Source organism: Dunckerocampus dactyliophorus, chromosome 13 (assembly GCF_027744805.1).
Source record: "Dunckerocampus dactyliophorus isolate RoL2022-P2 chromosome 13, RoL_Ddac_1.1, whole genome shotgun sequence".
NCBI classification, from domain to species: domain Eukaryota; kingdom Metazoa; phylum Chordata; class Actinopteri; order Syngnathiformes; family Syngnathidae; genus Dunckerocampus; species Dunckerocampus dactyliophorus.
In genome coordinates this window covers 18,687,186-18,713,529 of record NC_072831.1, presented here as the reverse complement: position 1 = coordinate 18,713,529, position 26,344 = coordinate 18,687,186, and the positions used below count along the sequence as shown (strand labels likewise).

Below are 26,344 nucleotides of genomic sequence, written 5' to 3'. Positions count from 1 at the left end.
GTGCAAATTGCTGACTAGTTGTGAAAAAATCTGACTAGCAAGTTTGATTACCAGCCATCCACTGGAGAGCTCCAGAGGTGGTCCCAAGCATGGACTTTGTAGGATTGCTTCAATCAGGGCATCTGGTATCAGAACTGAGCCACAAAAAACATGGGAGGTCGAAACATGACTTGATGTGCCGACTTCTGATGTTAGACGGTGAAAAACCAGATTTATATAATTAGTTTTTTCATCATATAAAAAGAACCGAAGACAATCCATTTGATAACGTCATTTAACAAGGACCACTTCTGCTGTGAGTAAAGGAACATTGAAAAATCCCCACTAGCTCATAAAATTTCAAAGTTGAGCAGTTAGAAATGTGCTCCATGTTTCATCAGCCATTCCACGCTGGAATCAATGAAGTTGTGCTTGCTTTGGTCGGCATTTATGCTCTTTTACCCCCAAGGCAACACATCACAAGTCGGTGGAAAACTGAGAGGAAATGGACCAAACATGATGAACAATTTTATAAAAGAAAATAACATACACCATTGACTGAACTTACTGAGACATTGTTTACCTATATCAAATAGACTTGTTTGTTTTTATACAGTAAAACAAAGACAACCTTTTTGTAAGGACTAGAGCCCGACCAAAATTGATTTTTGGGGCCGATACCGATACTGATGCTGGGGGCTCAATAAAGACGATATCCGATATATCAGGCGAGATCCGATATATTGGCCGATAACCAATATAGCCACCAATATATGAAATATATGAATGATACAGAATATATACCGTTAATTCCGATGTAAAAGCTAATACTTTTTTCTTAAACTTTGAACCCTGTGGTTTATACAGCGGTGCAGCTAATTTATGGCTAAATTCTCATCTTGTGACATCTCCTTTACTTCAGAATTACTACTAATTGTTTAAGTATTCACTTGCGAGTCAGTTTGGAAACGATAGCTCTTTCTTTGGCAGGAGCAAATTACAAGCTATCAATGCACTCACAATGAGCTGATCAACCCATTGGAAACCACAGGAGGTCAGCATACAGTATATACCAGTATTACAACATACAGTAACAGTCTGAATCACGGTGTCATATTTCAAAGAGCACGTTATTAACACTAAATTCATCACACAGCAACTTAACAGTCAAAAGGTGTAGATACAGATATACAATATGAGTTTAACATTTAAATTTTTTCCCATAAGGCATTGCGTCTGAGCAACGTATTCATTGGGGCGCTGCAATGACGTCAGCTTCCCTCTGGGCTTTTGGAAGCTGAGAAAATTGAGAAAATTGCAAGAGCCACGCACGTATTTTCAAATCCCCAGAATGCAAGCAAAGACTGTAGGAAGAAAATTGGTATGCAAATTATTTTCTGCGTGCATGCAGGAAAACCTGGCATGCAGCCAGGTTGCGAGGGCAAGGCAGAGGAGGAGTGCGTGACCTCTGCGCTTGTTGCAAGTTTAAAAGTATATTGTGTACATTGCCCGGGCCACCGCAGCGGGTCCTCACGCGGTGGGCGACTCTTCCAGCTGTACACTCTGGTTCTCCCGACCAGGTTCTCCGACTAAAATGCAGGCAGCTGCTCACATACCGTATTCGACATTAATGCGCCTTGCCTGGCCACGGCGGGCGGCTTCTCCGGGCCAACACTTTTGTTCTCCCGACCTCCGTGGACGCAGGGCGGCTGTTCACATACCGTATCTGTGAAAACTTGCATGAAAAAAACTAGAATGTTCTCCGTGACGGGCTCCGACAGTGTGTTTCCGCAAGGAGGTTATTCTGATGAGGCACTAAAGTGTAGTGTTCCTGGGGCTAGGTACTTGGGCAGGGAGCAGCACAGAGTCACACACAAGAAGTGGGCGGCGGAGTCTCCACGCAGCAAAAAATGTAATATATGGGTTACATATTCACCGATATTGATTAATCGGTGAAAAGTCATAATCGGCCCCTTTAATCGTCCCACCGACAAGTCGGTCGGGCTCTTGTAAAGACACCATGAAACATATGCGCTAGCTATCAGTTCTTGCTAGTTCTGGCCATGTGGTAACCTCAACATGCACAGAACACATACGTTATCAGACAACCATACCGCTGCTCTGCAATCTAAATGTTTACTTCACAGAAGATGACATTTTCAGGAACATTATGTGTCTCTCTGCTTTAACTGTGCATCAAGTTGAGTTTCTTTATTAGTTTATTCTCTGAAACTCATCAGAACAGACTTTCAAAAACAAATGACGCTGCCTATTGCATGGAACAAAAGTTAAATCATATTATTGGGACTGCGATATTGGTTGAATGAACTGCAGACAGATAATTTGTATTTGATTTGAATTTGCAGCTCAACAAAAATGTAATGTGCACAAGGGACGCTTCACAGCTGACATATTCCCATTTGACTGAAAGGAAACTGACAGCCCGCTTATTGGTTTTGCCTCCTTCATGTTCTCTTCTCAACATGTATCCCTGGTCTGCATGCACTCATCCCTCCCCATTAACGAAGATGTGTCCTCCATTTTTTTCTTCAAACAACTTTATGTGCAGTACAGTATTTAGGTTGTATAACTCTTAGTATGAATTATATACAAGTGCCCATATGGACACTAATTTCTTTTTTTAGATGATGTCCTGTCCATCTACGTTTATTAGTGATCATTTGACCTGGATACACCAGGGTGATCCAGGGATAATACTTCTCTGTGTATACCTTGCAACAGAATACACCCATGACACTTACACATACACTATGGTGCGAATGCATGATTTGATCCACTGAAGTTCTCATGCAACGTAAAAGGAGCTCTCCACACAAAACATGCTAGATCTAAATTTTAATCCAAGGCCTTTGTAGGATGGCAGAGCCACTGAACTGACTGTCAAGCATTAGGCATTGACAATTGGAATGTGGCTGGATCAATGTTATGTCTGACACATCCGTTGTGGGTCAAACACGCACACACATACAGTATACAGGTGCAGCATAGATTACTATATTTTTTGTTCCTGAACATTTACATTTGTTAACCACCACCTTTCAGAATAGTAGGCAACATAACAATTCTCAAATAATCCAAATGAAGAAGTGTCATTTCATGAATGCCACCTCTGACATGCTGTTGTGTAAATAAGATAAGGATATTGGGGATGGATGGATGTTTGTTTAATAATAGGATAAGGTATACACCTGTTCTATATGATAGATATCTTTAAGTTGTGATCTGGCTATGCTGAAAATAACATTTGAATAAAATTACATTAACTTGACCATGTTGGGGGCGTGGGTCGTGCCCTTCGCCGGGCAGTGCACCTCCTAGAATGTAACTGCAGTGGAAATAATAGATATGCTCTGCAGGACCTGTAATATACATTAGTGCAGCATGGAGCTGTCGATGATTCAAAGCTGTTTGTTTCTTGTTTATTGATGTCAGCACAACACTGATTTAATTATTAAAACTAGAAATGCATGGTGACATGCAACCACAATGTATTGTTTATAATAACCCAGGTCTCACGTGGTTAAGTTGTAAAATTTGAAGTGGTTAATACAGTGAGACTGGGCTTGAGTTTGTTGTGGTTTTTGTACACAAGAATCTGAGCTGTATATTTTTAATCAACGGTAATGGTAAAGACCTCCACAACTGTGTCCTAATAGTTTTACTATTTAGATTCCCAATACATACACAGTCATTGTAAACAAAACAATATGTGTGATTTTAAACCCAGTTGCAGGCCTGTGTCGTTGCTTGGGTGCAGTGGGGCCTGTAAACTAGTATGGCCACTTCACTTTCAAAAAGAGCAAAAGAATAGAATGCAAAGTCCGTCAGGTACTCACAAATCCTTATGAGTGGTTCAAGGATACCGGATCACGTGTGGATTATCAGTCCTCAGATGTTATCACTCATAGGTGTTAGCACACTTACAGTAGCTGCCTGGGCATCACAGCCGACAGCAAGGTAATGCAGTACAGCATCACAGGGCAGAAACAGCAGGGCCCACCCATCAGGAAAGCATCATCTCCTTTATGCACATAAACTCCATTAAGCCACCATACAAACACTATATCATGTCGAATTAGCTAGCTTTGGCTGGATACACATCACAATGGTAGATCATGATATGAAGGCCTAGTCACGTGTGATGCTAGGCTAACTGGCGAGTGATAAATAGCATTACATTTCCATCATTTACAGCTACGACAAGTAGAGCAAGTACAGCATATATTCACCTTTTGCAGTTGACCACAAGTTAATGTCAAGACCATGGCTAGTCGATCTTCCCTGATAAAAACGTATTTATGACTAGACACGATGCCTCGTTGCATGTTCTGGCTGTCATGTTTACAGAGACCCAATGACAATACAGAAATTAGGTGACTGACAGAAAGCTACTAACAAGTTAGGTTGACAACAAATACATGTTTCACATCAACCACACTTTCAAACACTGTAACTTACCTTAAAAGGCTTATTTATTCAACAATTAAACTGTAAATAGCTTAACTTATTAAACTGTGCATATAATATTTCCATCTTTTAACCAATTTCAACATTATGAACTCTTTTTAATGCATTATCACATTAAGTAGCCTCTTTGAGGCACTGTGCAGTATTCCGAATTATTTTATACTGAGCTATGTTTATGATACTTACACTTCTTACATTTACACTGCCTGGCCTCAACTTTGACCACCTGCATAATCTACAGATATGTATAAAAATAATAATAATGTCCAGATTTGTTTCCAACCAATTCATTTTACATTATATTGATTGTGGTTGTAGAGATGCCATGGCCTCATTTATGACAGACATTGATTAATCATATCAGAATATGTTTAGGAATTAATTTTCAATGCTGACTTAAATGCTAACTCTACCATCATTTTTTTGCGAGTTGTCCTATCTCACAACACCCAAATCCGACTCAGAGTCTGTATCCAAAGCTTACAGCCGTTCGTGATGGTAGCTTGTATGTTCATGTCCCTACCAGTCTCCCTCAAACTCAATGTTACATTCACGCACACACACATGCACACGCACACGCACACACTGCAAGCTCACTGGTGTTTGTCTGGAAAACCACTGATGCTGGCAATGAGCTTTCACTGGCATCTTGGAAAAAAAAAAAAAAAAGTTAAGGAATTGAGTGGTTGCCAGAAATCATGTGTGCATGCTGGTGCATCTGTCAAATGTGTGTATGTCTGAATGTCAACACAAGTAGCTGTCCTAAAGCAGAACAAATGACAGAGAGAAACCAAATTGAGTTTGGGCTCTGTCAACCACATACTTTCAGCGGCCTGTCAAAACCTAATCACATATGGCATGATCAGACAGTCTGTTTCACTACAGAAAAAGGTTTTCTGCCTTCCACATGTAAAATTATGAAAGCTTCCACCCACACTGAAAGACCGCCTCTAGGCTTTCGCATACAATGTGCACATGAGTGGCTTTGCCGCTGGGCCTGTGCTGTATATTGGCACTGCAACAAAGGTGATGGATGAAGCTTGTTACTCACAAGTGATTTGCATCATCTTCACCGTTGCCACAAAAATGACATGGGAAAGCAACACGTATCCACTTTTTCCCTACTTTTTAGCTGTAACAAATCACATTCTGTCAGAAAGTTGTCTCTCCTTTCATTCATTTGTAGCCTCTCAGGCATGGTTTTGGAGGAAAAAGAAGACAATTGTCCTGAAGCTACTAAGCCACGTTCACTCGGTCACCCTCTGCTCCAATCGACCTTCCTCTGCAGGGTGATCCATTTTTCCTTCTGGATGTTCCCAGGCTGTACCTCTCGTTTTTCCGGTCTTTTTCCCCTCCCATTCTCTCTAATGTATCCCAATCTTGACGCTCTCTGCCTTGCCTCCTCCTCAATGCATGACTGTGTGTTGCGTTGCACCTTCAGGCGCTGTGTGGGATGGTGTTGTAGGCAGTCTCTGATAAGAGGGTGAGTGAGCTGGTGCTATATTCCTCCTGAAATTATTATTTTATATTGGGGGTGTTCGAGAAGACCATGTTCTGTGTTCAAAGGCCCTTTCAGTAAAAAGGACAGATCACAAAGTTAATGCAGTACTCGTGTGTGCCTTCTAGTTAAAACATTTCTCATCTGTAAGCGCTAACTTGCTGCATTGCTCAATCAGTTTGACTATTACAGTCCATCCCAGACAATGGTTCTCATCTGGTTTGGCCCACCAAATGACAACAAGCGGCAACCCAAATTGCAGAAAATGTTTAAACTCAAATCAACTCTGATTGAAAAATTCCCTTCAGAAAAAAAATCACAGACCTAAAAAAAATGTGAATGTACATTTCAATTAAACAAAACTACGCAGGTTCTTTTTCCTCAGGTTGGGAAAACACTAAAGTTTGGCCAAATAGCTAACAGCTAAAATTATTTTCTTCATGTTGACTTTGCACACTGAATAAATGATGAGCTGGAGTGGCTTTGACGTAGTAGCTTAGACCATAAGGACTTGCTTTGGGGACCAGGAGGTCTCAGGCCCAAAATACACAGCCGGCGATATGGCGGTTGAGACTGGTTTCTGGAGAGATGCCAGATCCTTTCTGGAGCAAAGTACTAAAAACCCAAACTGCCCGAGACTAATGTGCAGCCTCTCACTGATGAACTAAAAGCTAATTAACACTAATAAATAGGAGGATACATTAATTATAAGAGGAGTTACGTTTAGCAGGATTGCGGCAGACTTTTTAGAAAACTTTAGGGGAATGCTGCACTGCCAAGAACCCTGTAATTGTTGGTAATTATATGGATCCAGGAATGTATTTTCATTGTTTTATTCACTCTTGCATCAATGCAACAGTCGACCCAGCAGAATCAGAACGACACTGCCTGTCCATCATTCTCCACAGACCGCAAAGTAGTCTTCGAACTCACAAACATATGGACAAACACGCTTTTCTATTTGTCAGGTGTGAGGGTGGCCATATCTGGGACGTGTCCGAAGACTTCAGGGGTGGCGCAGCATTTTGAGAAAAATAAAGAAAAACCTATTTTCAAACCTTTTCAAAAGCAGAAAACTCAACAAGATACTTTTATAACAGAAAATCAGTTTTCCAGGGAGTAAAGGAGGCCCCACCTGTATTATATTCTCCAGAGAGGAGCTCACTTTGTCACACTTTGAAAACCCTTGATTTGTGTTAACAGAGGCTTTCGGTCTACACAGTGATATTGGCATATAAGACTTTTGCACGGTATGTCAGTAGTGTGACATCATACTAGCTCAACCATGTAATCCACCAATGAATTCAATTAAAAAGAGTGACCGGCAAAAGAGTAAACAAAGGACAACAATGGAGACGATTTCCAGCATGCCGCGGTCTTTGATCTCGGCATGTGGCCGTTTAGAGCAACAAGACAAGCTCTTTTGGGGATAACAGAGCAATAACAAACTTCTGTTTGTTGAGGTGAACCACTGCACTGCTCAAAAGGATCACGCACAGAGCAGTTAGTTTGGTACCCTTCACAACATTAGACCTGCTTCAAGGAGTAAGAAATATTACATTTGCTCTTAAAGGGACTGTGTGCAACAGGTTCTCGAGTGCCTAGATGGCGGCAACATCCGAATGTGTTGCAAGCATTAGCATCATAGCCCGCCCTCGTCCTGCTTTGAGTACATAAGGTACGCACCGTGTAATACAAGCATACGCATTAGTTGTGTTTGTTGTCAGCTAATGATAGTGATTTGGCAAAGTTTAGCAACTCACTTTGGCTATCATTGAGTGCATACCCTAACTATAGTCATAACAAAAACATGAATGTAAATTGTTAAATTCTTAGTCGTCTCTCTGAGATAACCATGAATGTCACTTATTTTTTCGGGCCGGGCAAAAATTTACGACAATTTTTATGTACTTTTGTGGGGGACAATCTGCTCTGTTGAACCCATATTGGTAACATATGATAGCTGATAGTGGTGTTGAATTTTTAAATGTTTTATATTGAGCCAGTTGCATACAGTCTCTTTAAAAATGGCACAGTGCCACATACCTTATTGACAAGAGTTGTGTAATTGAGCTGCCTGCAACGTTCTCACCCGTGACTGAACATTGTGCGTTTCTTTATCCTCGTATATCTAATTAACATCAATAGTACTGCTTTACAGAGTAAAATACAACATTTTCGATACATGGTGACCAAGTATAAAACACAGATGGATGAAGTTACTGTGGTTTAGTTTAAAGAAGCCTTGAATAGAACAGCAGGCCTTCGTTTGCTCCAACTCAACTCTCTTACTTATAACTTGAGCATTAAAAGCTTACCTTAGAAGACAAGTGCTGCCAACATCGACAGAATGCATTTACCTGACACATATATCTCCTTATGTAACATAATATATACAGTATCTGTCCTTGATGGAAGTACCACGAAGATTACTCTTCTTCCTGTCTTAATTGAATGTTTGACCTGGGGTTTTGAAGTTAGTCTACAAGGAATAACATCATTTGTCATTGTGCAATTCATTTGAAATATGATGCACGGGAAAGTCAGACTTAATAACGGCTATAATCATCTCTATATTTGGCTCCACGTGGGAGGTCGAGGCATCATGAACCACCAATCGATCGTGGCTTTGCTAATAGTGGAAGCGGAGCAATGCCAGACTGGTTGACTGTATCACAGTGATGATATGGATGCTATGCGAGTGTCCAATGAAAGGCACTTCCAAATCACCACAAAAGCCTACAGTTTTTACTGAACTGCCACAGACTCCACATGAAATGCCCAAGTGTGACTCATTCACAGCCTCTTTTGTGTTCAATAAGAGCAAATGAATAATTAACCGTTTGCATTTTTGTGGACAGTGGCCACTGGAGTTGAAAAATGGCCACAATCTGTGGTTCCAATGCATATTTTTCTTGCACTCCATCAACTATCCACCTACAAAGTTAAAAGCAGAGACGTGAAAAATTGATGAAGTATTCTATATAATAACCAAACTGCATCTGAATGGTTTTCCTGTCATACAGTATAAAATACTACATAACAGAGATACATTGTATGCGCACGGTGATTGCTGGTTGGTCGGAGATCAAATACTTATTTCACTCAGTCAAATACAATTTAAATTAACTTCTATTTGATTGAGTGAAATAATTATCTCAAATCAATCAAATCAAGGTAATTCACCCAATAAAAAATACAAGTTAATTTAGCTTGTATTTGATTGAGTGAAATAAGTAGTATAATCTTTATTATTTTTTTGAATTTCTAATTCTCTGAGTTACAATAAACTTGCTGTAAAAATCCTGGACTGTTCTTAGCTTTGTAAAGAATAAACATAAAAAAATCTGCATATATTTTTTTCCCCCACTGAACAAATGAACATACTGTCTGAAAAAGAACAATCTCTTGTTTAGTTATGATGAGAGGAATTTCAATTTTCATTAATTGGCAACTTTACATTTCCTGTCGGTGTGCAAGTGTCAATGAGTTCTGCTTCTCTGTCTGTGGTGGAGTGTACTGTCATCATGGCTTCTCTGTCTGTGGTGGAGTGTACTGTCATCAAGGTGACACACGTCGTGGCTAAGTCAGTGTACAGCTTGTTTACCCAATAAACCAGGGTTTTAATCCAGGTGGAGGGTACTACCCTTCAGACTTCTGTGACAAATGGTGTCAGAAGTGCTGAGGGCACCACTGGAACAGGTACCCTGTACTGTGTGACAGACCCCAGAGATGGTTGAGCGACTTGGCTGATTGAAATAGAAAACCTGAAGCCTGAAGTGATGGAGTGTGCTGTCATTGTGGTTATGTACAAGATATGGCGACCATGTCAGAGATGTCGTGGTCACTGTGCAGATTTAGAACGTAATAGACAAGGGTTGAAATCCCGATTAATGTCACTGCGCCTCAACAACCCCCCCACCCCCCCCCACCCCCACCCCACCCCACACACACACACACACACACACACGGACAAATGATGATTGAGTGAGGGATTTTTGTTTCTTTTGTGATGCATGCCGAGTCATCTTCATCACAGAAGGTAGACAGCATGAGTGGTCGTCTTAACCGTGATTTTGTGGGAGAGTTGGCTAAAGTTGAACAAAAATGTTACTTTTTGCAGCAGTTCTGGGTATGAGCAGTACAATGACGTGAGCATAGTTTATAACTGGAGGTGCTAAATGTTGGAAGTGTACAGAGGTGGGAGAAACTCAGCGTTTTCCAAGTCTCAAATGAATCTGAAGTCTTTAATCCCATGGCTCAAGTAAAGATGTGCTAGTCCAAGTCAAGTCAGGTCGAGTTCGAAGTCAGAGTCCTTAAGTCATAAGCACTGTTAAATGTTTACCAAATAAAATACTATGACCTCGTAATTTGCAAATGCAAATTAAATTCTCCTCGGTAGCATGCTGACACAACCCCTTTTTAATCGCTGCCACTCTCCAGCAGTCTGGCGCTCACAGAAATTTAAGCCACACCCTCCTTGTTTGTTCCTAAACCTCACTGGATGTTAATAGATGCATTAAAGAAGGCACATTATGTGGGAAAATGTGGTTTACATAATGCTCACATTAGTTGAATACTTTGAATGGGGACACATTTTACTCAACACACTCACTGAAAATCTCAAGTATTTTCAAGTCAATCAGAATAAAGTCCAGTTGCAAGTCTTTGATGAGGACATTTGTGACTCATGTCCTCATCAAAGACTTGCAACCACACCTCTGGTAGTATATAAAACAATACAAAGATTCTGGACAGTGGAGGAGCATGTGGGAGTATGAACTATCTCAGTCACGTTGGTGCTCTGAGAACCAAAACCCTAAGACTCATTATTTTAATTGTTGTATTGTCTCAGCCACCGTCTTTGATCAGTCTTGCCCCTCTCTTGCCATTTGCAGGAAACACATGCTTCATGGCAAGAAAGGGAACATGCAATTTGCCCTTGGGAGAGACCTAATCTAAAAGATTCAGCAGCACATCATGCCTCTATAATCACTGGTAAAAACTATTTCAAGTGCAGACATGGAGGACAAAAGGTCACATAAAATTAACACATCTGGAGAATACAGATAGATGTTAAGATTATCTCATAAAGTAAAGTGTGTAGGTCGAAATCACTTCAGCATGCCCTAAGATGTAAATGCAATTTAGGCTTTCACACTTGACAACACAACGTGAATAAAAGTAGCAGCTACAGAAGACCTGTGTTGAATGCAAAATGAACTTCATTGTGTCGTTTGTTTGCTCCCATTGTAAAAAGACAATCTGCATTTGTATTTATTGCTACTAGCATAACAAATGTTTTTATCGGATGCAGTGAATCCAAACTGTAAGAGATACTTTCCAGAAGCATCCAAAGTCCTTATTTGCTGCTGTTCTAATATGTTTGTTTAAAGGAACCAATGCAACAGTGACAAATATTTTTCTCCCTTTCATCCTTGTAAAAAAATGTACTTTTACATTTACTTTTAACCTCAATTTTTAAGTGCTCGTGACACCATAACATGTTTGAAAAAAGCCATTAAAAAAGTATTCACTTAATGACACATTTTTGTCATACTTCTGTCATCCGCCAGTAAACAACTTTTAAAAGCTACTGATTAGGCCTTCATTATCAAACATTGCCTTGCAAGTTTTCTGAACGGACGCCATCTTGGCTGTGACGTCACGCCGAGAACACTTTCTGGCAACCAGACTCATCAAAACACAGCCATGGATTCACAGCAAAGCAGTTCATTCAGCATCTGATATAACACACATAAAAAACAAAGCCGGCTACAACAGATACTGTATGTTGTTTGACTGGCAGTGATTGCCACTAACAGATCTATGCATAGACTGCAGATACAAGACGAGTGAGCAGCGGTTCCTGTTTAGCTAACATTGAAATTTGGCATGAAACCCATAATATAATTCTCAGATTCGTAGACTATCTCAAGTAGGAAAAAAAAATGCTTACTTAATTTACTTACTGTCGCCTCGGCATGCTTTTCCACGGTCGAAGTTCTTCTGGTCTTTGACTTTTTGATTTTGTACTGTCATATGCGTCAGTGCTTGTGTTTTCACGCACATCTGGGTTGAGAAAAGATAGTGGAGTCAGCTGATGGTAGAAGCACCCTCCGTTAATAAGCGTTCCTTTATCTGAGGCACAGTATCAAAACAACTGTCATCGAAATGTGTCGAACACGATACCAAACAATCTGACAGTGTCCATTTTCCTTGTGTTTGTCGCACTTTCCTGGTCCACTGGTGGCGGTGAATGGCATCTTTTGGAAATGTGAGGCTTTCTAAGTGTTCGAGCTAAAACTTGCCACACAACAAACGGGCATAATATATATAAAAAAAATATATGTATAACTACAACAGCAATTTAAATAAAATGTCAATAAAAAATAAATGCACCACAACAACATGAAAACACAGCATTCAATGTGTAATCCAGAGAGGAAGTGTTCTTGTCGTAACATCGCTTACTCCTCCTTCTCCGATCTGCGAGGTGTTTGGTTTTTTTAATGGCGCAAAACTTAAAACAGGGTAAATATGTCAACATTTGAGCGCATGTTTAACACAGGCAATATGCCTTTCGCTGTTATTTTGCACAGCAAAAATAACCAAATTAACATGAAACATGTTGTCATGTGGTCTTTAAATACTAATTTAAAATTAGACGATGAGGGTGGAGACTGTAACAGATCTTGACAGCATTACAGCGGTACGTCATTAAATAATGAGGTGTCTGCACTGGTGAATCAGTATTGCAGACCTCATTACGATCCATATAAATGATAGCGGTAGTTAGTTGGTGGTAGTTCGGCCGGAATTACAACACACTCCTTCCCATACAGCCCTCAAATGGTTAAGAAACCAAGATCATAAAAGTAGTTGAACAGAAAATTAAACTCCACTCACAGTCTGTTTGTCCATCTGTGAGATTCATGTCATAATCATGCTGTTGGCATAGTCCTCAGTATCTCTGACAATTACTCAACCTGCTGCTGTTTTAGTAGATGATAGATTCTGCTCACTTTCCACTGGTACATTTGCTACAGAATACAAATTAGGCTCATATCACATGGGGCTATAATTTATAATATCACCGTGTGACTTCTTATTTTTCCATTAACCTTAAATTTGTCCCTTTGTCTCTTTTCTCTTAACTTTGTTTTATCCGTTTCATGCAAAGTCTGAGCATCCCAGGCATTTTAATGGGTAAAGGGCAAAAGCAGACGTGGCAGTTGAAGGAAAACAACAAAAACAGACTGCCTCATCAAATAACGGTTAATTAGGTAATGACCATTTTTAACTGGTGGCCTCAAGCTGCATCATTTTTATCATGTTTTGGACACTTTTGGACCCTGTGCATCCAGCATTTAGTGTGAGGGGACCAATCAGTGAGGAGCGGCTTCATACAAGAGATGCTAGCTTTTCACCAATATCTATATATAGATAAATATATCTATATAGTCCAGCACATTACCGATACCGATATTGGAAGCAGCTCTTCCCTCAAACGACTCAAAAATGGCTAAATGAACTAAAATATAAATATAAGATGTTCAGAAGACACATTCACAACACATGCTGTGATATGCAGTATTCTTCAGTGGTCACTATGTGTCAGTAATGTTACATTGATGAGACAATAGCCACCACAGGAAGTCCTGTACAGAAACCAGACATACAGTAAAAAAAAAAAAAGAAACAACAATAAGGAACTCTCCAATTGCAACATGTGTGAGTCTATATTATGTCTTCTTTATGTTTTATATGTGTTATTTTCTCTTATGGCTACTATGTTGGGCAATATGAGTGTAAGGGTGTTATTTCACATCTAGAGGGCTCGACAGTAATCCCTCTTTTACTGCAGTTACTTGGTTGTGGTTGATAAGTGCATTTTCACAACGTAAGATTCTTTTTTTATTAAATGGAATATATTTGTAGTTAAGCGCATAGAAAACCTGTTTACAAACTTGTAAATAGGACGTGACGTCGGGGGTTTAAAGTGGAATTTCAGCTTGGTGTGGGTTACGGCCGCAACATTACCGTGTTTTTATTAAGGGTTTTCATTTGGGATTGTTGTGCCTTTTGTGAGAGAATTCAAACCGGCCATTAAAGCATCTTGTTCAGGTGATGAAATGTGGTGCGTGTGTGTCACTAGGTGTCAGGAACATTACTGACACAGGACACAGAGTGACCAGTGTAGAATACCACATGTCTTCACAATGTCTTTTGAAAGCATCTTCTGAATGCCTTATAGTTGTATTTTAGTTTGTTTAGCCATTTTTATGCTTACATGCTTAATTTAAGGAAAACGTGCAACATTTGCTTAAATATGCATATTCTTGACTAATAATAGGCCATATTCAACCACAAAAGAGCATGATTTATTAGTTATGTTTGGAAAAATCGTGATAAATTGAAAAGTGAAATTCGACACGCGAAGTGAAGGGATTACTGTAATGTTAAAAAAAAACATATTTAGAAGATCATAAATAGGTTTTCTATGATCTAACTACGAAAATAATATAATTTAAAAATAATAAATACAAATGAGGAATCTTACTTTGCGGAAATTCACAGTCATTATCTGTTAAATGTTGAACAAAAATAAATTTGATTAAATACCACTGTTATGTACCAAACCAAGCCTACATTTTTAAGAGATACATTTTGACTTGCAATACAGACATAGAAATCAACATGATATCAGTGGACTGTACATTGCACCAACAATTTCAAAAAGCTGTTGCCCTGTGACGTGTTATCAAAGCTGAGCTGCAGAAGAGATTGAAGATGTTGGCTAGGTCACTCCCGTCAGTACTCATACAATCATTACGCGATATCAGGTGCGTATTTCAGTCTTTACTGATGTGATGGCCGATTCAAACTTCAAGTTGATAAAAGAGAAAAAAAGAAAAAAAAATCACAAATAAGATGAGAATAATATTTTCCATTTGAACCTTTGGGATGATCATATGGCTGTCGCTCTCAATAACAACCCCATCTCCCACATGGAAAACTCTACATACAGTGCACATGGACTTCTGTGTAACAGATGAACAGATGGTAATGCAGCTTTCCAGTTTTGTTTTACTTCAACAATACACTTGGCAGACTGTACATCTGACAATCTGAAAATGCTCCTAAAAAAATAGGTCATAAGTTGCTACTTTCTATTTCTGCGCAAAAAGGAAGCAATCCTTTGTGACAATTTTTTCCTTTACGTCAGAATAAAGTAGTGGTTTGTTCCTGTTGATTGATGCCTCAAGAGTGTTTATTTGTCCAGCAAATATTGTAATGTAAGAAGACTGACAGAGTACACAGGACTGCGGTGACATATACGTCTGCCAACAATGGCCTAATTATTATTTCATTTGCATGGTATCCCTGATGCTTGGCTGAAAAAGTGAGCAAATCTTCAAAGCTTCTCAATAAATGGTGACACCATCTCCGAATGAGTTACACAGCGAAACTGCGACTTTAAGCGGAAAGTCTCGACATAACCTGGTTGGGACCAGGTTTTGGGTTTAGCCTAAGTTACCATGGTGATATAGCCGTTTTAAAAGACAGCCACCTTCTTTGTCAGCTATAATTTACATCAAACAGACTTCACTATGATGTACTGCTTTACAGCTAATATAAACGCAAACATCACAGTACGGTAATGTAGCTTGTACAATTAACACCTATTGAGCTAGCTTTAAATCGAACTTAAAGTTAACACGCTAATGTAGTCGCATTGTCTAATATTCATGAAATTAGTATATTGCAGTGAAGTTAGATATTGGTGTTAGCCGACTAGTTATAACTAGCGACAACCAACAATTCAAAACATGGTGAATATTTACGTGGCGTAGCAAAGTATGGAATATCTAATAAAACATGAGTGGCGTTAATATGAAAATAAATAATTATGCTTAATTGCTTATATTTATATGTTTCTTTCGGTCTCCGGTCTGCTGTCTTGTCAGAGGGAGGGTTGTATCCGAGGAAACCTCTCCTACCCCTACGTTTCAAGTAGTCACCAACCACACTTGGTTTCTAGGGCTGTACACCCCCAAGCCTTTGCTCCTTGATTTACTTGATTCTTGTGAACGTGCAAAAACTAGGAGTAAGGGCCTTAATGTTTTAAAACATTTCAGGAGACTCACAAAAAACATGTTTCAAAGCAAGGGCGTGTGTAAATTGAATGGATTCCTATGATGAACAAATATTTATCAGCAGGTGTCATCTTCAAGAAGATAAATACTGTATATCCCTGAAGCTAACAATGTCAAAGTATTGCATGGATATTTGCTATTATATTTGACATTCAAAATTCAGTATACTTCACGGTTTCTTGGATGATTTACTATCATCAAATTACTATTAAATACTGTTAATTACTATTTCAAATTGTTGTTATGCACTGATATCTATAATATCAATGATGTGAACGTCACTTCAATTGCCATTGTTAAAAACAAATGATCAATTTCTACATGCTGCCCTGCAGGCTAGAGTAAATGCCACAGTAATATCGATATTTCTTAAATGCTATGATCTTCCAGTCATGTATTACATATTTTTTCTTGTGAGAAAACATATTGCCTATTTAAAACATTTAAGCCGGTGTAAAATAGTTCTTAACATCCTGTCTCCAATGCACTGTAAGGTTGCATGTGCCTGTTGGTATTTTTTAAGCATGTTGTGACCATGTCAGATGGCGCCTGAGCCCCAGAAAAGGCCACTCCATGTGGGCCTTAAATATCATGTATGTTTCCTGTTCTCTTGTGAGGAAAAAAAAAAAAAAACACTATTCCAGAAAGGTCAGTTCTACCAGTCATCAGTTTTGCTTTTTTCACCTCCTTTTGTTGTTGCATACCTAAATGTCACATTTTCTGGATCGCAAGATTTCCATCCATCCATCCATTTTCTGTACTCGCATTCACACCTACGGACAATTTATAATCCAATTAGCCTACCATGCATGGTCTTTGGAATGTGGGAGGAAGCTGGAGTACCCGGAGAAAGCCCACGCATGCACAGGGAGAACATGCAAACTCCACACGGAGATGCCCAACGGAGATTCGAACCCAGATCTTCCCGATCTCCTGACTGTGTGACCAACATGCTAAACTCAATGCAGAATTTATTGGTCATTAAATGTTCCCAACAGTAATTTTCATTTTATAAACATGTTTGTCGATACCTAATGTTTTTTATAAGGATGAGCGACTACACCACTATCTGTATCTGTGTTTGTTCACCCATCTAAATTATCTGTATCCGTGGCTGTACTCACAGCGGGCGAGGCATAAACCAGAAGTGGGCGTGGTTGGAAATGGGATTACTGTCTGGAAATGGGTCCGTCTTAAATCAATACATTATTTTAAATCTGAAATTGCTCAGGAGTTGCTATATTTATTGTTTATTATTTAGCTATATGTGTACTGTGTATGTGTGTAAGTGATCTGTAAGACTTTATTCTTTCATTATTTTTTATCTGTGTGAAGTTGGTGATTCAAACAAACATCCAGTGTTGGCAAACAGGGAAATAATCTGTTAGCCTTGTTCACTGTAGTTTTCTCAAAAGCACCACTTTCAGCACTATGAGCCACGTTTTCCAGCTGACCTTATATCACCAGCCAAATTAGAAGCAAGCAGACGAAAAAAACAAAAAACGAAGGCAGTGGCCGACGCAACACAAGTCATTTACAGCTCTGTCTTATCAAATGCACCGCCTACGTAACGAAACACGTTTACCTAGTAACTTTAGATACGAGCTGAGCTGAGGACAACCTAAAACCGGAGTGGAGGCAATGACCAACACGACACAAGCCGTTTTTAACTCTTTCTCGTCAAATGCACCCCATACGTAACAAAACAGGTCTACCAACTAACTTTAAATATCATACAAACTGAAACACAGCGAAATAGAGAACGTGACCTGGAGTCAAGCCAAGCAAGCAGAGAGTCACTGTCTGTATTGTGTCTGTGTGTGAAAGTGTGAGAGGCATGGCTCCTCTCACATAAGTAGTTACCCAATAAGGATTTTCCTTCATCACGATTACGGATAATGACTAGTTGTACTTGTTTCATGCTCGTACTCGTCAAAAATGCGTATCTGTAACGAATACTTGTCTAAAACGAGTATCCGGCTCATCCCTAGTTGTTTATTTGTTAAATTGTCTCCTTCAATCACTGCATTTCATTGCCATGTAATTCAGTTTCTTTGTTACGCATCAGTAGCATTTCATGATCTCACATGCTTAAATGGGACTTATTAAAAGAGTCTGCACGAGGACAGGATTGAAATGTATCGGAAGAAGCCTAACACATGGTGTGTACAGAGTCACCTTCCCTTGTTGCTAAGAGCGCATGTATACTTACGAAATAAGATATTGATAAAAGCCTCCCCAGGTATGACAGAAAACATCTTGTCAGTGAATCTTCACCACTTATTTCCAAGGCATCCATCATCACTATGGCTTTAAAAATATCCTCTGAGCATATGCATTATTGAAAGTAGCTTCTGAGAGTTGAGCTTCATTCAGAGTATGTGTATGTGTGATTACCACACCTCCTCTGCAATGCAAATTTCAAGAGTGCATGCAAATCTTTGAATGGAGTTTATTAATGAGCAAACACTCTAAAGGTGATAATCGGACCAGCTCATCAGAACCACAACATGTTTGTCTTCAGGGTCTAAAATGCTTGGTAGGTTAATTGCTGTTTCTATACGCACAACCGCAACCACGTTTGTATGTATTGTTAGTTTAAAGTATTGACCAGTGTTTCTTTACAAGAACTGAACTTAACATAAACGCAATCAGAAATACAGTACCTGTACTGCATTCACCATTAATATTTACAATTAACATTTAAATGAAACCTTTATTTTCTCTCATTTCTGCAGGTCCCCTTTGTAGGAACTAACATGGACAAAGTGGTCGTCAGTCTCCTGCTTCTGGGAATCATGTTTACAATGGCCCAGGCATGTCCCAAATACTGTGTCTGCCAGAATCTCTCAGAGTCTCTGGGGACTCTTTGCCCCTCCAAAGGCCTACTCTTTGTCCCGCCGGACATAGATCGCCATACTGTGGAGCTACGATTAGGTGGCAACTTTATCCTCAAGATCACCACTCAGGACTTTGCTAACATGACAGGTCTGGTGGACCTGACCTTGTCCCGCAACACCATCGGCGCCATCCAACCTTTCTCCTTCATTGACCTAGAGACCCTGAGATCCCTTCACCTTGACAGTAACCGATTGACCGATTTGGGGCCGGATGACCTGAGGGGTCTGATCAACCTACAGCACCTGATCCTCAACAACAATCAACTGAGTCGCATATCCAAAGTCGCCTTTGATGACCTGATGCTGACACTGGAAGATCTGGATTTGTCATATAACAACCTTCGCAGTGTGCCTTGGGAAGCCATCCGCAAGATGGTCAACCTCCATCAGATGAGTCTGGACCATAATCTTATCGCATTCATTGCTGAGGGGACTTTTACAGATCTGGAAAAACTAGCTCGTTTGGATCTTACCTCCAACCGCCTGCAGAAGCTCCCACCGGACCCTATCTTTGGACGATCTCAGAGCAGCATCGGAATGACCACTCCATACATACCTCCGCTGTCTCTAAGCTTTGGTGGAAACCCATTGCACTGCAACTGTGAGGTACTTTGGCTTCGAAGGCTGGAACGAGAGGATGACATGGAAACCTGCGCTTCTCCTACAAGTTTAAAAGGACGCTACTTTTGGTCAGTCCGTGAGGAGGAATTTGTTTGTGAGCCTCCCCTCATCACACAACATACACACAAGTTGCTTGTGCTAGAAGGTCAAACTGCTAGTCTACGCTGTAAAGCAGTAGGCGATCCAATGCCGACCGTTCACTGGGTTGCGCCAGATGACCGCTTGATCAGCAATTCCTCTCGAGCAACTATATATGAAAACGGCACCCTGGATATTACAATCACAACATCCAAGGATTATGGAACCTTTACTTGCATAGCTGCAAATGCTGCTGGGGAATCAACAGCCTCAATAGAACTATCAATCATTCAGCTCCCTCACCTAACTAATGGTACAAACCGAACCACACAGTCCAAGTCTGGTCTTTCAGACATAACTAGCTCTACCAAGATAAGTAAGGGGGAGCCTAAAACTCTGCCCGACAATGTAGTATCTGTCTCAGAAGTGTCTTCGGTCTCAGCTCTGATAAAATGGACTGTGAGCAAATCAACTCCAAAGGTCAAAATGTATCAGCTCCAGTACAATTGCTCTCAGGATGAAGTCCTCATTTACAGGTAAGAATTAGCAACACAATGGCATCATATCCAAGCAGTGACTCGAACTTTTTTGGTCTAAGCAGCTAAAAACGTACGCTTCAAGCTGTTTTAACCCTGGAACTAAATCATTTTGAGTCGCCGTCTAATTATTTGTTGGATTGGTACTTGAGACAGTCAATTTCTTAAGGTTTTACTTGAAGATCAGCAAGCACTCTTTTAATTATTCTTCAGATTTTGTCCTTTTTTCCACAATGTATTTTTTTTTTTTTGGCCCTGAACTATTAATTAAAAATCAAACAAAGGATTACTGACTTCTGCTATAATACATTCCACTTGCTACTCAAATCCATTAACGCTTGGGGACTGCAGCTGGGAAACTCTCAGCTCTGTGAAATACATTTTCCATGACAAATGAGACAGGAAAAGCAATAACATCCAGAAAAGATAATTGAGCTAGAAAATAGAAAATATCAATTTTTATGCATCCCAAGATGTGATTTTTAGGAACACACTGTGTCTCAGAGCTCCAGGACAGTCCCCAGTGTTTGCCGTATACTTTAAATTACTTTTTTCTCGAAATTCAGTAACCCCTTTGGCTCATGTGACTGAATGTACTTAAACATTGAAAGAGCTCCCCCAGGGAATGGCACACAGTGGAACGCTAAACATAGTGTTTATGTCCAATAAATAAATATGTGTCCATACATATAGTTCACAACATGCAGCAGACACAGGAGTGTGTTTAATATTGATTTTACTGTCAGACTCGACAGTATGTTTACACTTTTCAAATTATATTTTGATGACTTCTAAATAAATGTCCAATGTTAGTTAAAGAACATAACATTAAGGTGCTATTCATGAGCATACTGTATAGTACTCCCTCACTGAACATTTAAAAAAATGTTGAAATATGTTTTGCCTTTTTTTTTTTAATATATATTTTTAATTACGCAACCCATCATCAAAAACCTTAAAATATATGACTGCATGAAGAGGCACGGTAACCCCTTAGTTGGTCATACATTTTGTAAAGGCAATGTCCACAGTTGAGCAATGATAATATTAAATATCAATCACGGGCTTGTGGGGGAGGAAAAAGATTGCATGAGTTCCCTCATGCATGAGGAAATGTAGTGTCTTCCTCATTAGGGAAAAAGGCAATTAAGGATGAATAATAGACTGTAGCAGCAATGTTGTGTGTGTGTGTGTGTGTGTGTGTGTGTGTCTCTGCGTGTTTGTGGTGGAGGGAATACAGAAGGAACAAAGGTAAGAATAGAATTAGATAACAGGAACATTGCCAATTTATAGCTTATTGCAAAAAATTGGTTCCATAATGACAAAACACAAGGAGCAAGAGGTTTACTGTAACACTTGTGCTACTGTTTGAGACAACCAAAAACCAATAACCCCAATGCGCCCTACTATTTATATCCTAGAAAAATAATTAAAACCAACCTTGGTTAAAACACCATTTCTCTTTATGACATTTAATTTTGTATAATTAGCAGCCTACTTTAAAAGCACAAAGATTAGTTTGTTTATTTGGCTACATTAAAACATTTTAGTGAGTATTTATTTTACAGGAAACTGAATGTATACAAATCCTACCGAACAGCATTCTACAGACGTTTAAGAACACTATTGTACAATAAATATTACAATCAAGAAATCTTCTCAATGACTATCTGCAGAAATTATCAATGGGATAGGAGCTAGGAATTATGATGGTCATAGGTACTATTATGCAGCATTTAACTCTTTTTATCTTTGTGTGTTCACAGGATGATTCCTATGACAAATAGAGCCTTTGTAGTCACCAATCTTGTGCCAGGGATGCAGTATGATCTGTGCGTATTGGCTATCTGGGATGACAGTGCCACTACTCTTACAGCCACCAACATTGTAGGTTGTGTCCAGTTTATGACCACGGACGACTATCCCCAATGCCAGTCTCTTCACAGTGGTTTCTTGGGTGGCACCATGATCCTGGTCATTGGCGGTATCATTGTGGCCACTCTACTGGTGTTTATAATCATCCTCATGGTTCGCTATAAAGTGACCAGTGGCATCCAGACTATAAAATTACCCTCTGTGAGTAATACTTACTCGCAGACCAATGGTGGTATGAATAGATTCAATGGAGCCCCACCACAGGTCAAATCGGCTGTGGTGGTCATGCGTGAGGAAATGGTGGAGTTTAAATGTGGATCCCTCCAAAGCAGTATCTCCTCATCTTCATCCTCTTCTAACTCATTGGAAAGTCAAACAGGAAGAAGGGCTGGTGACTGCTACAGCATGCAGGGAGCTGAATGCAGCACCCTGCCCTGCAGCAAGTTCCGGAGGCATAGGCACAGTTCGAAACCACAGCCAAACCTGGACCACCTTTTAGGAGCCTTCAACGCAATGGAGCTGCGAGGTGTATCAAGAGACCGTCAAGGGGTCCCGAGCCCCTCCACCGCTTCCAGTGCTATGATTACAGGAGCTGTAGCACCCCTGTCAGACAAAGAACCTCTACTTGGAAGGGCGGAGTCCACCACCATGTTGGGTCGTCTCCTAGGACTACCCCAAGAAGGTAAACCCAAAAGGAGCCATTCATTTGACATGGGTCATGTGGGAGCCACACAGTGTCGCGGCACCCACCCTCGCAGGATCAGTAACATCTGGACTAAACGCAGTTTGTCTGTTAATGGCATGCTACTACAGTACGATGACAATGAGGATGATAAGCCTACTTTTGAAGCATCCGAGTGGGTAATGGAGAGCACAGTTTAAGTACAGTTGAGCAAATTGTACTTTGCCAAACGATTCATTTGAACCAAGAACTAAGGAAACATGACTTTGAAAGAGCGGAGTATACCACAGCGGACCAATTTTGGAGGTTTTTCATTAATTTCGACCATGTGCATACTGTTTGACAAAACACTCAACTCAAACAGTCTACAACTGCAAGTCAAAAATGGCTCACCTTTCTTGAGTCTTGGATGATGCAGAAATGGCCTGGAATAACGCCTCCTCAACTCGGCACTTGAGAGTATCAAAAAGGGGAAAAGGGAGATGAAAAAATTCAGAGTGGATTACTGGGTCTTTATCAAATGACTTGAATGCCAAGTGGATTTGCTTCAGCTATGGTGAAAGGGATGTACTTTTGTGTGACCCACTGCGTGAAATGGGACTACTGCCACAGTTGATAGAAGAACTACAGGATCACTATAGGAAAAATTAAATCTTTTAACATTTTACTTTCATCTAGGTTTTCTATCATTTTTACTATTTATTATTTGGGGAAAAATCATCGAGCAACAGTGTGCAGTTTACCAATGCGGTTATCCGACAGAATTAAAGTATCACAAAAATGTTTCTTTCATAGAACCATTTCAGATCACATTGTGATTATGTCCATGCATTCTTGCCAGTCACAAAAGAGACTAAGACCGATTACCATGTGACCCTGTTCTCAAGGTATCAGAAAGACATTGGAACATCAAGCTTATGTTGATTTCTGCTTTGGGTATCATATTTTTTTTTTTACAGGAAAATTAAATAAGCCAATGCTCATTTAGATAAGATCATATATAGCTGAACTCAACATGAAAACATCTTTACTTGTTTTCACATCATTTTAAAAAATGTAGCATCAAACTACTCTAAAGCATTTGTTGTTGAGTCTGTGACATCTCATGTTCAGTTGTTATAACGCTGGGTTAGTGTACCAGGCTAGTATGGTCAAATAAATCCAAGCACCTCTTTTTTGTGACAGTTTGATATAAAAAAAACCAAAAAAACAGTAAGTTTGAAAACACCCAGTCCATCAAATCATTTTCTCTGCTATGTAATCAATCACTGGTGTAGTCTGGCAATGGACAGAAGAGGTATAACAATTTGGAGAGTCAGAAATTCCATGTGTTTGTCATGAATTCTCTGTTTATTAAATGGAGAAAAGTAACAGACATTACATATCATGAGAAAAATTTCCACGACATGGCAAGAAACACAGAAAGCACACAAAAAATGGTTGATGTATCTGGTTCATTCATCCAATGAGCTCTCTAGCTTTCATTCTCTTTTATTCAGAGTTGTAAATGACAATAACTGAATTAGTCGCTATTCAGAATTACAGCCTGAGATATTCCCAGTCCCCACTTTGATGCCTTTCTCAATATCCTGTGGGTCCTTGCTGCGACTGATTATGTCGGGTGTTTATATGTTTTTATAGTTTTGGTCCCTAGGTGTAGCATTCTGTATATTGGCATATTTTGTACAATAACTGGGTGAGAATGTAAAAGTGGGGACTTATTTGGTGGTGTTTTCATTTCCATTGCAAGCAAACAGTGAAGGTGCTTTCCTGTGGTGTACTAACTTGGTCATTTTTAGCTGGCTCAGTGAAATGGGATTTTCCATAAAACTGCACAAGACAAGCGGGGAACTACTTGTTCCTAAAGTATCAATTAACCCTCATTGTGGAAAAAAATAACAAAAAAACAACATTTCTTGACTCACAAAGATTGTCTGTTTTCCCCAAAGAGGTGGTCATACTTCCGAATTGGTCACCCCGGGTTGCATTACATCTTTGGTGTTTGGTTAAATTATTAAAATCTCTAAAAATACAAAGTACAACTGCAGTATTTCCCAAATGTGACACCAGTGTTGATAAAAGAGAAATTTGTATTTTGTGAATGGACCATTTAACTTGCTAGTTCTTCTTGTGTCCTCTTGTAACATCCCTGTTCACGCTGCTAACTAAGAATACAACTTTGTGCGTGACTTGGTACAGTCATGATTGCCACCTAAAACTGAAGGGAAAAAAAACAAGATTTATGTGTGAAAACATTTTGCTAAGAAAAATTATATGAAATGTTAATAAATTCTTAATGGTCCTCTGTGTCCTTACTGTAGTGTCTTAATAATATTCCATGTGCCTTGAATTACATTATTCATTGCATACTGTTGCAAATTGTTACCTGGGTGTCCTTCCCCTCTCATTGTCATTGTTTACTAGGGGTGAGCCAAGGTGTTTCTGTCCGATGTCCAGCTGCTATAATCAGGCCAGTTTCTGCTGAGTCACCTCAGCACTGCCCTTATTACACATCACTAGTACATGCATCTCTTTGCCAGAGCCCATTATAAGGCCCTAATTCATAATCTGCCTGGGAAGGTGCTTACACCAGCACAGAATAAGTATAATCTCATGAACCAAGTGTTGTGAGAGCCTGATTTGCCTACAGAAGGTAGATAAATTGTCTATGGAAAGATGATATTTGAAGAGAAAAAGACATGATACTTTTCCAAGGCCAATCATAGCGGTTATAATGTGCCAAATGGTACTGATGGTACTCCAGTCCTGTAGGTGGCTGTAATGTGCATTCAAAAATGAGTGTCAACTGCAACAAACAACAAGCTGTTTTCTCCATCTGCTGGATATGGTGGGTTACTGTCCCACTCTGTCACCATGCAAATAGACTGTAAGAACTTAATATGAAAATTATTTATTTAAATCAGTGCCTTCATCAGAACAAAATCATTTTAATGACCCATGGCAGCGTGATTCATACTTTTGTCTGTAGGGCTAGAGTGGACGTACAGTATCTGATGCCTTGTTGTAGTGTCTTTGAAATATACTGAACCCTGAATTTCTCCTGCAGCCATCCTGATTTTTGTCACTGTGGCACTATAAGGAATTATTTAGTCCCAATTCTTACAATTCAGATCATATCAGCAGAAAAAAACACTGAGTATTATAAGTAATATAAACCGATATATTATTTTTATGCCAATATCGGCCGATAATATCGGTTGGCCAATAATAATACCAGTTGGCCAATATTATTGGACATTCCTAGTTGTAACTAACATCATAAAAAGAGTTGAATAGCTATATATGAGCTAAATTAAAAAGGTAAATTAAATCTGTCACATCTTATTTTGTCATAACAGTATTGCCACGCGATGTCTCAGTCTTACAAACTCTCATCCACTGTCTGTCTCCAAAGAAGCGATTAACTGATAACTGATATCTACTCGGTAGTACAATTAATATAATGATTTATATATATATATAGGGGGGTCCGCACGGTGGTCTAGTGGTTAGCACGTTGGCCAACA

At 39.5% G+C, this 26,344-nt stretch overlaps 1 protein-coding gene across 6 annotated transcripts in view; it reads left to right on the top strand.

Annotated features, from left to right (window-relative positions):
- The window catches only part of LOC129193111 (leucine-rich repeat and fibronectin type-III domain-containing protein 2), a 147,130-nt gene extending 120,989 nt beyond the window's left edge, over positions 1–26,141 (top strand). For all 6 annotated transcript variants that reach the window (XM_054797775.1, XM_054797776.1, XM_054797772.1 and 3 more), the window contains 2 exons: positions 18,864–20,260; positions 22,027–26,141. In XM_054797775.1, the coding sequence (XP_054653750.1) occupies positions 18,885–20,260; positions 22,027–23,017 (2,367 nt within the window). In that variant the 5' untranslated portion in view covers positions 18,864–18,884 and the 3' untranslated portion in view covers positions 23,018–26,141. The remainder of the gene's footprint in view (positions 1–18,863; positions 20,261–22,026) is intronic.
- Positions 26,142–26,344: the final 203 nt, after the last annotated feature.